General features: G+C 61.8%; 2 protein-coding genes across 3 annotated transcripts in view; one reads left to right on the forward strand and one right to left on the reverse strand.

The window, feature by feature from the left end:
• Positions 1-1,238: 1,238 nt before the first annotated feature.
• LOC123652753 (translation initiation factor IF-2-like) lies at positions 1,239-4,112 on the reverse strand. Its single transcript, XM_045585043.1, has 2 exons — positions 3,059-4,112; positions 1,239-2,555 (listed from the first exon to the last, which is right to left on the reverse strand). The coding sequence occupies exon 1, from the start codon at positions 4,110-4,112 to the stop codon at positions 3,198-3,200; it is 915 nt and encodes a 304-aa protein (XP_045440999.1). The 3' UTR covers positions 1,239-2,555; positions 3,059-3,197.
• Positions 4,113-4,120: 8 nt separating this feature from the next.
• WNT4 (Wnt family member 4) overlaps positions 4,121-12,990 on the forward strand; it is a 30,162-nt gene continuing 21,292 nt past the window's right edge. Inside the window, exon 1 of one of the 2 annotated variants that reach the window (XM_036445809.2) lies at positions 4,121-4,399. In XM_036445809.2, coding sequence (XP_036301702.1) covers positions 4,323-4,399 — 77 coding nt within the window. In that variant the 5' untranslated portion in view covers positions 4,121-4,322. The remainder of the gene's footprint in view (positions 4,400-12,990) is intronic. The other variant, XM_036445810.2, reaches the window with a different exon arrangement.

Here is a 12,990-nt window from a genome sequence, read left to right on the forward strand (position 1 = left end):
ACACAATATGCCACAATTGCCTAATCCTCACAACTTCCAACTACACAGTAACATTTAGTCTAGGCCAGTGGTTGGCAAACTCATTAGTCAGCAGAGCAGCAAACCGAGACTTGCAAGCCACATGTGGCTCGAGAGCCGCAGTTTGCCGACCACTGCTCTAGACCTACTCGCCGAGAGCTAGCGATCATTTAGACTCCCTGCCTGTGATTCTTTCTGATTGAAAATGGTGTGGCTCAGTGGTTGGACGTCGACCTATGAATCAGGAGATCCCACACCGTTGATTCCTGGGAAGGGCACATGCTCCAGTTGCAGGCTCGATCCCCAATGTGGGACATGCAGGAGACAGCTGATCAATGATTCTCTCATCATTGATGTTTCTATCTCTCTCCCTCTCCCTCCCTCTCTGAAATAATTTTTTTTTTAAATTTTTTCCCAAATGTGGCCAGGTTTCCCTGCCTTGATGGATTTTCAGTATTACGAATAAGAAAGGTCTCACTTTATTTTTTTTAATATATTTTATTGACTTTTTACAGAGAGGAAGGGAGAGAGATAGAGAGCTAGAAATGTCAATGAGAGAGAAACATCGACCAGCTGCCTCTTGCACACCCCCTACCGGGGATGTGCCTGCAACCAATGTACATGCCCTTAACCAGAATCGAACCTGGGACCTTTCAGTCCGCAGACTGGCACTCTACCACTGAGCCAAACCGGTCTCGGCAGAAAGGTCTCACTTTAAAAGGGAGCCCACTCAGAAAATTAAGAAATTGTTTCCTTCAGCCAAGGACGAGGAATGAGCAGGATGTGTTCAGATGGGCACTCAGCGCTCCGGCGACAGAGAGGGGTACAGAGAAGACAGTGCCCACCTCAGGCCTCGGGGATTTCCAGTCACTTCTGGGGGGAGCCTAGAGACACCCCAGAACCTTCCCCTTTGGACCCAGATATCTTGTCCACTGAGCAGTAGCCTGGGGGATGCATCACCACCCAGACCTCCCCCTCCCAGCCCTGGCTGTGCCGCTGACGAGCTGTGTGACTGTGGGCAATCCGTTATACCTCCCTGTGCCTCAGTCTCTCCGCAAGGAAAATGGAGACTCTGATAGCAGTGCCTGTGCTGTGTGTAGGGTTGTTGATAGGTCTTCAAGCACTTTAGGGCAGCCTGGGCTTCAGCACCCTTAAATGTCGGCAGAATCTACCTCCCAGGGCTGTGGCCAGGATTGAGTGAGTTCATAGAAGCAGAGCACCCGGCGCCGTGGCTGGCACGGGGCAGCACATGTCGTTTGTCATTACGCCACGCGATGACACAGGAAGGAGTTGTTGACAATTGAACTTTTTAATGAATTGGCATTTGAATCTTCACAATTAAACTGTCCCGGAAAGCTAGGAGGACATTTCCTCATAGAGACTTTCCCATTAAGACTTTCCACTGACTCAGACCGCAGGGCTCCTCCCCCTCCTTATCGCCAGCAGGGTGGGCCTCGCTGGCCCTGCGCCCCGTTCCCGCCCTCCCTCGCTGGCTCCGCTCACTCCAGCTCCCAGGGCTCCCACCCACGGCGTCATGTGTGTCTCCCAGCCGCCCCTGCAGAAGGTGAGGCAGGTAACGTCGTCCTCAGCGGATGGATACAGACACCGGATGTCCGGCAGCTCCCCAATGGTCAGGGGGCACACGCTGTGGGAGAGAGGCGAGAGCCCAAACAACTGAGCCCCAGGCACAGGGCAGCCATGGCTCTGGGTCTGGGGTCCACCGCTTTCCCTGGACAAGTCGGTCTCGTCCGTCCATGGGGGGAATGGCCGTACCCGCTTCCAGGGTGAGCAGCAGCACGAAAAGCTCTTAGAACACCGCCTGGCGTCCCCGTTTGCCAGGCACAGTCCCCCCTCGTGCCTGGCAGCCCAGCACATCTCCCGGTAGAGTCCCCATCGCGCTTAGAAATGTCCTGTTTGGGAGAAAATTACATGGCCACCCTAAAATAGCTGCCTGTGCCATTTAAGTTATTATCAGTATAATTATTATTATTATTATTATTATTATCCACCAGACCACAGAGAGGTGCCAGGAAGCAAATTCATTGGCTCAAAAACAGTTCAGTAATTTAGTACCACCCTTACGTGAGAGTGGGCCCTGCCCTGGGACCCCACACTCTGCTCCCCACCCCCACCCCCGCCCCAGCTAAGCTCTCATCACAGGAAAAGCCCATGGGGCCGAAGGGACGTGCCCACCTGAAGCCTATGCCCCCTCCTGCAGACCACACTCTGGGTACCCAGGGCCCTGGGATTGGCTGCCCAGATGGCCAGGACCTGGATGGGTCTTTTCCACAGAGACCTGGAGGGCAGACTGCACCCCCAGGACGCTCAGCCCCGGCAGCTCTCGGGGGCAGGTGCGGCGTAGACAGAGCTGGCGTGTGCAGGCTGAGTTGTCCACTTGTGCATGCACAGGCCCCTGCAGAGCAGGCCGAAGGCGGGCTGGGAGTGGGGGCGGTTCTTCTCCCCACTCCAGTGCAGGGTCCGAGGAGTCTGGGAACGCCACACTCAGAGCTGGTCTTCCAGGTTGTTATGAAAGTGTGCTTGTCAAGGGAGGAGAAGAGAACATATTTTATTTCACATTTTGTTAGCTTGATTTATAACTTGCAAATATTTAGACATATGGTATGTGAGCCTCCATCTGTACTCTTGCTCGGCCCCACAAATCCCTGCCACCTTCTGCCCACTCTCGACACCAGTGTTTACGGAGCCCTTCCTCTGTGCTGAGCCCAGGGACTGCCGGAGGGGAGAGCACCTTCCCAGCACCCAACATAACCGTCCACGTGGGATCAACCCGCTGCTCCTAAAGCAGTGAGGAGCCTGGCGAGGGGGGAGGGCGCAGGCCCGGCTTAACGCTCTGTCCCCAAGCCCTAGGGAAGTGGGGCACCTCCATGCCCCTCTCTGGGCCTCAGTTTCTCCATCTGGACAAGAGGTCCCTCCCGGTCCGAGCAGCTGTAGGATTCAGTCAGAGACAAGGTGAGGAGCATCCAAAATCAGATCAGGGACCTGGCCACTGGTCACCTGAGGATGGGCAAATAACACTCACCGATTATTATGGTGTGGACTTGATCACTCCACACTATCAAGGCACACGCTGCAGCCCATTCCATCTCAACCATTCATTCCACAGACACTGCGGCCACCTACTGTGTGCCAGGCGCTGAGCGCCTGCAGAATCTGTGAGACTAGGAAGGGTAAATACAACAAGCGTGCCTAAAGGAAAAAAAAAAAAAAAGGCAAAGCACGACTTGATGAGTGCTAAAAGTCATAATAATAAACTTTAACAAGACCTTCCTTCTGCTCCTTCCACCCTCACCACCCCTGGGGCTTGTGTTTAGCTCTCGGATGAGAAAACCGAGGCCCAGGGAGCGAAGCGACCTGCTCCAGACCCCGTGGCTCCGGGAGCGCCCTGATCTCAGGCTAAGCCCGAGTCCAGGTCTCAGGTTCCCGCGGTCCCGGGCCCCTGTCCCGAGCTGCTGCCCGGAGCCGGGGAGGCCCGGCCAGTCCGGGAAGGCTGAGGGAGGTGAGCGAGCGGCGGGGCGGGGCGGGGCCGGGCCAGAGGACGCGCTGGCCGGAGGCAGGAGGGCCTGGCGGGCGGGGGCCGGGCACCCGGACCTCGGGGGGTGCGGCCGGAGCGCACGCAGCTGGGTGCGTGCGAATGGCAGCAGCGCTCCGCTCCGTCCGCTCCGGCCGGGCCGGGGTCGGGCTCCGAGGCGCCACCGGGGAGGGGAGCGGGCTGGGGGGGCCTCGGCGGGGCGGCGAGGGCGGCCTGCAGTGCCCGCCGCGGCGGGCTGGGGGAGCTGTGCCCGCTGTCCCCGAGGCCCGGGCGGGGACGGCCGCCGGGTCGCCGCGCCTCTAACCGGGCGGGCGAGGCGGCGCGCGGCCAGGGTGCCCGGAGCGGGCTCGGACCCCCGTTCTCCCGGGGAGGACTCCGGAGAAGCCCGGTCCCGCGGGCCAGGGCGGCCGCTGCTGCCGCCGCTGCGGCCCGCCCCCGGGGGGTGTCCCGGGCCGCTGGGCCCGCCCAGGTAACCCCATCCTCGGCCCGCCCCCGGCCCGCCCCCCCGGCCGCCCGCCCGCCTCCGCCGCCGCCGCCGCCGCATCCCGGCTCCGGGGCGGCGCTGACAGTCTGGTCCGCGCCGGGCGGCGGGCGAGCAGCGGGCAGGGCTGCGGGCAGCACGGAGCAGAGCCCCGCCGCGCCCCGGCCGCGCCCGGCGCCGCACCCCGGCCCCCGTGGCTGCCCACCTGCCGCCCCGACGGGAGGCCCCCGCGGCCGCAGCCGCTGCCCGGGGCCGGGCGCCCGCGGCGGCACCATGAGTCCGCGCTCCTGCCTGCGCTCGCTGCGCCTCCTCGTCTTCGCCGTCTTCTCGGCCGCCGCGAGCAACTGGCTGTGAGTCCGGCCGGGACCGGGCGGCGGGCGGCGGGGGCCGCGGGGGCCGCGGGGCGGGGCGGGGCGGGCGGCGGCGCGGGGGCGCCGGCAGGTGTCTCGGCCGCGGGGCGCAGGGCTCGCTCGCGCTCTCCCCGGTCGGTCCCGGCCGCCCTCGGGCACCCCTCTGGGCACCCCTCCGGGCACCCCTGCTGCCCGCTCAGCTCCCAGCCCACAGGCGGCAGGGGTGGCCACGGCAGTGGCGTCCGCACCCATGGGCGCGTGGGGCGCCGGGGAGCGCGAGGGGTGCGGGCGCGGGGCGGACCCCGGGGTGGCATTCTGGGGCGCGGGGTGCAGCCCGGGCCGCGCTGACAGGTCCCGGGGAAGCCCACCGCCGGGAGGGACCCGGTCCCGGCAGCAGGTTAATCCCGAGACGCCCGTCCAGGATAGAGCTCCGCGCCGCGCTGCGGGCTGGCGGGAGGCGTGCAGAGACCTGTTTGCTGGGGGGCGGGAGCCGGGAGAGGGACCGGGACCCGGGGCCTCAGGCCTGGGCTCTCCCTGGGGCAGCAAGAAACAACGGGGAGCTCTTGGGAACGACCACAGCCCCCCCTCCCCCTTCTCCGTGTCTCTCCTGGGAGGGAGGGCTGGTGACTGCTGGTTCTCTGGCTCTCTTTCGGAGGCCTGACCCGGGGACTCCCTGTGAAGGCACAGAGGTGGACTGGGAGGTGCGGGGTGTCTAAAGGGATGAGCCTGGCCCAGTGAGAGTCCCCAGGGAAGCAAGAGGACCCCGACTCCTCCATCCCCCTCAGCGACTACTCCCCAGCTCCTGGCTTCGCCGGACCCGCCCCGAGCGCTGCCCGCATCTGCTGTGGGCAGCCAGTGGGGAGCCGGCCTCCAATATTGATCTGAAAAGCATGAGGTGGGAAGGGGGTTGGCCAACAGTGTCGCTGGGGTTTCCATGGAGACCGCGGGAGAGGAAAAAAATCCTCTCTGCATCAAGACCAAAGAACAAATATCTCCCGTGAAATTGCCCCCCGTGTGCAGTGGCTGTTGCTATGAGGTCACTGCGTCCAGCCCGGGCCCTGCGGGCGGGAAGAGAGTGTTCGCTGGGGTCCGAGCCCCCCGGGGCCTGGGGGACGGAGGTGATGTGGAATTCTCCCAGCTGTTGGGAGCGAGGACGCCGCCGAGGCCGCCTGAAGTGGCTGCGGAGCTTTTGTTTTTCTTGGAGCTTTAATTTGATTAACACTTCAGGGGCAGTGGCACAGCGTACGGAAACCAGGGCATCCGCGCGTCCTCCCACTGCCCCCTGCAGACCAGCCCCTTGCGTGGGTATGAGTCACAGAGCCGAGGCGGGATCTGGCTTGGACTTGGGGGAGCCTGGGGTCCCCTGGAGCTGACTCTTGGAAGCGTTGGTTCAGAGCTGGGTCTCCACAGTGAGGACGGGGTCTGACCGCCCAGCACAGTCACGAAAGGACAGAGAGAGAAGTGCTGATTCCAGGGTCTGACCCAGGCCTTGGGGGGGGGGGGGGGGGAGAATAACTTCCACCGAGGAAAGTCCTTGAAGAGCATCTAGTGTTTGGGCTCAGTTTACAGATGAGAAAACTGAGGCCCCAGGAGCTAGGAGCTGAACCCAGGTGCTTTGGCTCCCAGGCAGTGACATTCCCCCTTCGCTGAAGCCATTCCAGGGTCCAACCAGGGTGTCCCAGGTGGGGTCACACCTGGGCATCGAAGCCCCGAATCCCGGCCCCAGCTTTGGGTCACGCAGACTGTGGGGAATTCCAACAGCTCAGTGCTGGTGCTGGGGGGTGGGGTGGGGAGGGCGGCCTAGAGGGAGAAGCTAGGTTGGCAAACCTGTTCTCTGCACGGTGATGGTTCGGGTTGCCACGGAGCGGTCTCTGGATGACCCCGCTCACGCCTGCGCCACCCTGGGTGCTGGGCCTCAAGCCAAGGGTCTCTGCTCAGCCCAAGGCAGAAGGAGCGGGGGCTCCCCAGGCCCCAAACCAACCAGAGAGGCTGTGAGAGAGGAGAGACGGGGTCCTCTGCCTTGAAGGTATCAGCCTCCATCGCCGGACTTCTAGGAGCTTGGGGTCTAGGGAAAAAGACAAGATACAGGCTTCATCTTGAGTGGGCGGGGCAGGTACAGCTGTTGCTGGCAGAGGAAAGGGTCAAGCGTGAGCCAGAGCCGTCACAAAGTGGGGCAATGGGCCTGGAGTCGTGACAACAAGAATCGTAATTGTAATAGCGCCCCCTGTACTCTCTCAACCCTGAAACCTCTGAATCCCGTTTCACAGATGAGAAAATCGGGGATCCCGGAGGTAATTGCCCAAAGTCACCTAGCTGGTCAGCAGCTGAAGGGGCTGATACAAAAGCTGCTTCTAGAAGGAAAAGCTCCGGGCAGGCAGGCATGGTGGCTGGCACTGTCCTTCGAGTGGCTCTCAGAGGGGCAGGGCCTGGCTGTCCACGCCCCTCCTGGTACCTGGCGTTGGGCGTGAGTCCCGGGGCCGCTGGCCGGCCAGCCGGTGCAGGAGCCGGTGCTGTGTGTTGTCTCCGGAGGCCTGGCAGGGAAGCCAGGTGTCCCGCTGCATGCAGCTGCTGGGCAGGAGGCAGCCTGGAACGGGAGGCTCCACAGCCCGCGGCCTGGGCAAGCCCGGAGAAGCTGGAAGCTGTTGATTAGACTTGTGTCTGGCACCCGGCGTGAGCTGACAGCTTGTGGCAGCTCCCACCGCCAAGGGAGGGATGGGTGGAAAGATGAAAACAGCCCATCAGCCCTAGCCAGTTTGGTTCAGTGGATAGAGTGCCGGCCTGCGGACTGAAAGGTCCCAGGTTCGATTCCGGTCCAGGGCATGTACTTTGGTTGCAGGCACATCCCCAATAGGTGTTTCTCTCTCATCGATGTTTCTAGCTCTCTATCCCTCTCCCTTCCTCGCTGTAAAAAAATCAATAAAAAATATATATTTTTAAAAACAGTCCATCGGTGGATGGCTTGGACTCTGCCACGAACTTGGGCTCAGAAATGTCTCTGCATGTTCCCCCCACGCAGCAGGGCGGTGCTGGGAGTTGGGAGACTGGGGTTCCAGTCCCAGCTCCACCCCGCATATTGGGGGTCTTGGAGGGGTCTCTTCCACCCTCTGGGCTGCAGTCCTCAGCAGAGCCCTCAGCCCCACGTGGAAGTCGTGGGAAGAGTCAGAGAGACGCGCTGAGGCCTCACTGTTGGGAATTTACTGGAGGAAAGCAGTGGTGTGCTGAGCCGGGGTCCTCGCAGAGACCTGCAGGCCAGGGCAGGGAGCCTGTGCTGCCCTCAAAGTCAGTCCAGCAGAGCGGCTCAAACCGGGTCTCTGGGACCGCAGGTAGCGCGCAGTTCCATCCTGGTTCTGCCATCGACCAGCTGAGTGACCTTGGACAGCTTACTGCACCTCTCTGAGCCTCAGGTTCCTCATCCGCAAAACGGCACTCACTCTTGTGGGGTTGTGAGGCAAGAGAGAGGCCACGCAGGCAGCACCTCAGCACAGCGCCAGGCGCGGCAAAGGCAATGGCGTGGTGGCTGCTGGAAGCTGAGGGCTGCTGCCGGTGAGATGGGAGTCACGTCCCTGTTTACAGGCCTTCAGGCTACTGCTCCCAAACCCTCTTTACTGCAGACTGTTCTGTCCGAGTCCTGGGATGTTACACGGGACACGCAAGGGGGGATTTTAGGCTGCCACCTGCCTGTTCTCCGACCAGGGCCCCTGCAAGAGCCTAGGAGAGTGAGGGCGGCCCAGCCTGGCTCACAGGCAGGTCCTGCTGGCCCGAGGAGCTGTGGCTGGGACAGCCGTTGGGTGCAGCCGGGGGAGGCGTCACGTGGCTCAGCTGGATCTGACTCTCCACAGGTGCGCACCTCCCAGCCAAGCTCCGCGCATCTGCTTGCCCGGCGGGCTATGTGATTCCCTTGGCCATGGGCAGAGGGAGGCCTGGCATTCCGGGTACAGCTCCCTGGGCCAGGGTTGCACAGAACCAGCCCAGATGTCAGTGCCAGCCCCACAGGTAAAGGTGTGGCCTGCCTCCCCGAGTCTCCTGCAGGAAAGGATGCCTCTCTCCCTTCTAAATAGTAAAAGCCCGTCCACTGGGAGCTCCTCCTAAGGGTTCGGGGCACTGAGTCGCCATCACTAACATGCCCACAACCCTTTGCAGCTGACCCTAGGATTTCTCAGGTCACCCCATTGATAGTTAGGGCCTGCCTTGTGCATTGTAGGATACTCAGCAACATCCTCGGCCTCTGCCCACTAAGAAGCCAGTAGGAACCCCCCAGACGACAACCAGAAATGTCTCCAGACACTGCCCACTGTCCCCAGCAGGGCAAGGTCGCCCTGGTTGAGAATCAGGGGTTTACAAAGCACTTTCACACCCATCACCCTCCTGGGGTCCCATCACCTCATCCCCTGCCTTGTCAGAGGAAGGAGAGTGTATTCTTTTCCGTCCCTCTTCGGAGGCCAGAGGTGCAGGGACTTCCCCAAGGACATCCTGAAAGTCAGAAGCAGGACTTCAACTTGACTGACTCTCACACGTTCAGACCTCCGTGTCTGTAACCCCCTGCCTCTAGCCCCTCTGCTGTTCTGTATCATCTGCAGCTGCCGTCCAGCAGTGTGGCTGCTGCTTCTGCCAGGCTGTGAACACCTCCGGGCACCTGACACGCGTCTGACGTGCCGTCGGGGCTCAGTCGGCATCTGATGGGGAAAGGCGGGAAGGGCTGTTCCCTGCAGAGCGTTTTCGGTTGTGGTCAAATGGTGCCTTGTCTTCAGAGACTTCGAGGAGGAGGGAGGTTCCGCTTCACTTGCCAGGGATGCTAAGATGTGCCAAAGTGGGTGTCAGGGAGTGTGGCCGTCACCCCGCACATCTGCTGCTCTGGCCTCGGCTCCCCCGCTAGGGCGCACCCCTCCGCGCCAGACTAGCGCCTGAACCTCCCTCGCCCTCCACTGCAGGCCCCCCGGGGACCAGGCTCGGCCCCTGGGGTTTGCTCAGGCAGCAGTCACAGCCCAGCTGTCTGCTGCTGTGGCTTGACTTTCTTCCCTCAACCCTGGATTAGCAATTGAGCAACTCAGCAAGCATCTGACAAGACAGTGCTCCCCAAACCTGTTGAAACTCGCCCAACTCGGGCCCTGTGGGTGCGTTTGGAAAGCTGAGCGTTTGCACCAAGCCTCCTCTCCTTGTTCCTCCCTCTGGGGAGAAAGGCTTGGCCTGAGCCAGCCTGGCACAGCGTTGGCCAGGGAGCCACCAAGGAAGGTGACAGCTGCACACCGCCGCGCCCCCCCCCCCCCCCCCCCCCAGTCACCCCCGCTCCAAACACGCTTGCGAGAGCCTCCGCTGCTGCTTTGCTCGCAGGCTCCGCTGGAAGGCCACACAGCGACCCCGTGGTTGCTGTCCAGATTTCCGCAGGAGTTGCCAGGTTTTTATCTCTGAGTCCTGAACTGCTTCTTCTGTGCTTCAGCCAAGCCCAGGAGAAGGCTCGCTCCCTGCCATGACCCCACGAGCTCCCCTTCCCCATCCGAACCCCCTCTCCCCTCCCCCCCATCTCCTGGAAAACTTGGAATGGATCTTTAAGAGTTCCCTGGCCAAGTCAGAACCCCCGCAGTGGAGGGACCTGGTCTGGGGGGGGGGGGGGGGGTGAGTCTCCTGACAGCTCACGGCTCAGGAGGGAGCGTTGCAGAGGCCCATTAGGAGCAGCAGGAAACTGCTGCTGAGACCAGAGGGGCCTCTTTTCTGCTGTGGTTCTGAATGGTTCTTTCAGCCTCTGTTTCTCCCTCTGCTCACAAGTCCCATCACACGGGACTGGGTCCCAGGAACTCTGCCCAGAGAGCTGGGGACCACGCTGGGCATTCCTCCTGATCAAGGGTGCCCCGCTGTGCTGGCACCCCAGGCAGAGGGACAGAATGGCAGCCATCAGGGTGAGAGGGGCTCTCGGGGATGGTCCTCTCAGCCCCTTCCCCGGACACTGAGCCTCTGTGCAGGGGAGAGCCTGCTGTGCCCCATTCCGTCACGGCAAGCACTAATTTGTCAAGACCCACTCCCAAAACAAAAACAAAAAAAAGACCCACTCCATCCACCCATCAGGCTCTGGGCGTGGCACTGGCACTGGAACTCCATGCCAGGCCTCCTGTCTTTCCAGGCCCTTCCCCGCAGCCCCCACCCCTGCCAGTCACCTCCTCCACTCACAGTGGTCCCGGGGGAGCAGGCGGTGAGCAACTGGAGCAAGAAAGGAACCAAGGTTTTCCCACCTGCCCATTGGGTGGGTACGGCTTACCCACAGTCTCCCACTGGGCCTTCAGAAGGGAGCCATCAAGGCCCAGGAACTCACTAGGAACCTGGAGCCACCGGGGTGCGCGCCCCACTCCAGGAGGCCGGTGCTGGACAGCTCAGCCGGGGTTTCACCCGTCCCCATCCCCGCCCCCGGGCTCCCTCGGTGGAACCAGGGAGGACAGATCACCGGTTGAGTGGCTCCCAGGGCCAGGAAGGCACTCCGACAAAGGCTGGGCAGGTCTCTGTGAGGGAGAAGCTCTCTGCTGGGAAATGAGGAGACAAGGCAGGGTCAGCAAGTGCCCTCCGTGTGACACCCACCCACCCCCACAAACACCCGCCTTGGGGAGAGAAGGAAAATCTGTACCTTCTGGCACAGCCCGGGGTCGTTCAGGCTCAAGTCTTAGTGGCCACTTCCCCGCCCTGAGTCAGCCACCAGCTCCCCTGGGGGGGAAAAATACTGTGAGAGGGAAATGGGGGAGTGGAGTCATCTCTCACGCAGGAAGTGGGGGGCCTCAGAGCCCTCCGGAATGGAATGTGAGGAGCTGGGACAGCAGGTTAAGGGGAGCAATGGAAACGGGGAAGCCAAGAGACAGGAAATGGGGGTGCTGAATCTCCTGGGGACAGGAGAAAGGGGAGCTAGGAATCCCAGGAGACAGGAAGAGGGGGGCAGGGCCCTGAGGTCCAGGAGTGGGGCCTTGTGCTCCAGAGGAGGCCATCGTCTCCCCAAAACTGAGGACATGCGCCCAGAGCCAAGAGAATGGGCCTGGGCACTGAGGACTCTGGCTATGCTACGATGGGCAGCACCCACTACCCCATGGCCACCGGGAGTATCTCCAAGGCCCGCCCTCCTCACAGGGTTGCCAGGGAGAGTGGCCAGGGGTTTCAGGCCAGGGGCAGCAACTTCTTTCGTGAGCCCCAAGCTGCAGAGACCACAGTCCCAGATGCTGTCCAGGCAGCCACGTACCCCCTGAGACAGCTCCCTCCTCAGGACCCTCACCCCTGAGCAGCCCCGCGCCTCCGCTGTGGTGCAGAACAGACATGGGCTCTGGAAGGCCCATCAGTGGGAGATGGAGCCACGTCCTCCGGTCACTGGTGCCAAACCATCATGCCTTTGTGCCTGGGCCACCTCTGGACCCTGATCGGCTGGCCCAGGCTTAGGAGCCGGAGTGACCTACTTTCAAGTCCTGACCACCCCTGGCTGGCTGCATGAACACCTGTCTCTGAGCCTCAGCTTCCTAATCTGTAAAATGGGGGGGGGGGGGGGGGGCGCTAATACCCACCTGGGCAGCCCTACGGGGATGCAATATGATATGTGAAAGCACGTGACTATTTGAAGAGCACAGTGGCAGAGACCCAAGGTGCCTCTCTTCCCGCCATCTAGTCCTCCCACCCGTTTCCAAATGCCCGGCACACCCGAGCTCGTCCTGGACACCCCCTGGCCCTGCCCGCCTCACCCCAGTGTCCCCAGCTCCTCACAGCACCATTGCCCCCCACCCCATCGCTCGTCCTCCCGGGCCCTGCAAGACCCATCTGATGGCCCGGAAACACGGGGAAAACAGGTTCCCCGCTCTACACACTCCGCCTGGCAGTTGGGATGGAGGCTGAAGGGACCCACTGTTCCCCATGGGAGTGTGTCTTCCCCTAAGTATGTCCAGCCGGAAAAAAAAAAAAAAAGTGTCAGGAGCCCAGCAAAGACTGCCAACGAACAGAACTGGTCTGAGGGTCCAACAGGGGGTCCCGCGATGAGGAGGCTTTGAGACGGTGGGGCTGAGGATCACGGTGATAGTAAGCGTTCTAATAATGACGGTAACATGATCCTGCTGCCAACAGGGGGAGGGTGCCTGCCACGTGGACACGTGATTCCCTCGAGCCTCCTGAGATACGAACTAGTGTTCTGCCCATCCTGTAGGACTCAGTGTTTCCCAAAGTGTGGTCCGCGTACCCCCAGGGGGACGGGAAGAGTTTGGTGGGGATATGCACTGCACCGTGCTTAGCTGCGCCTAATTCTACGTTCTCATGGGTACTCAGCGTTACGAAAATTACAGAAGGGGCACGCATATGTCAAAAGTTGGGGAAGCACTGCGTAGGTGGAGACGCGGAGGCTCGGCGGTGTGCCGGAGCTTGCCTGGAGTATCATGGAGATGGGCGTCTGACCCGGCCTGGCCAGCTCCCTTGCACTGTGCGCCACACTGCCTCCCACGCTGAGGGAGGAGGGTGGCGGGGACAGGGGCACCCTGGGGGGAGAGGCCAGTAGGATGCTCAGACCCTGGGTACAGAACTGGGGGTGCGGTGGGGATCACAGTTCTGGACAGGCTCCGTGTCACTGCTGCTGTCATCGGTCCACATCT

This window comes from Pipistrellus kuhlii, unplaced genomic scaffold (genome assembly GCF_014108245.1).
Source record: "Pipistrellus kuhlii isolate mPipKuh1 unplaced genomic scaffold, mPipKuh1.p scaffold_m20_p_2, whole genome shotgun sequence".
Classification (NCBI taxonomy): Eukaryota; Metazoa; Chordata; class Mammalia; order Chiroptera; family Vespertilionidae; genus Pipistrellus; species Pipistrellus kuhlii.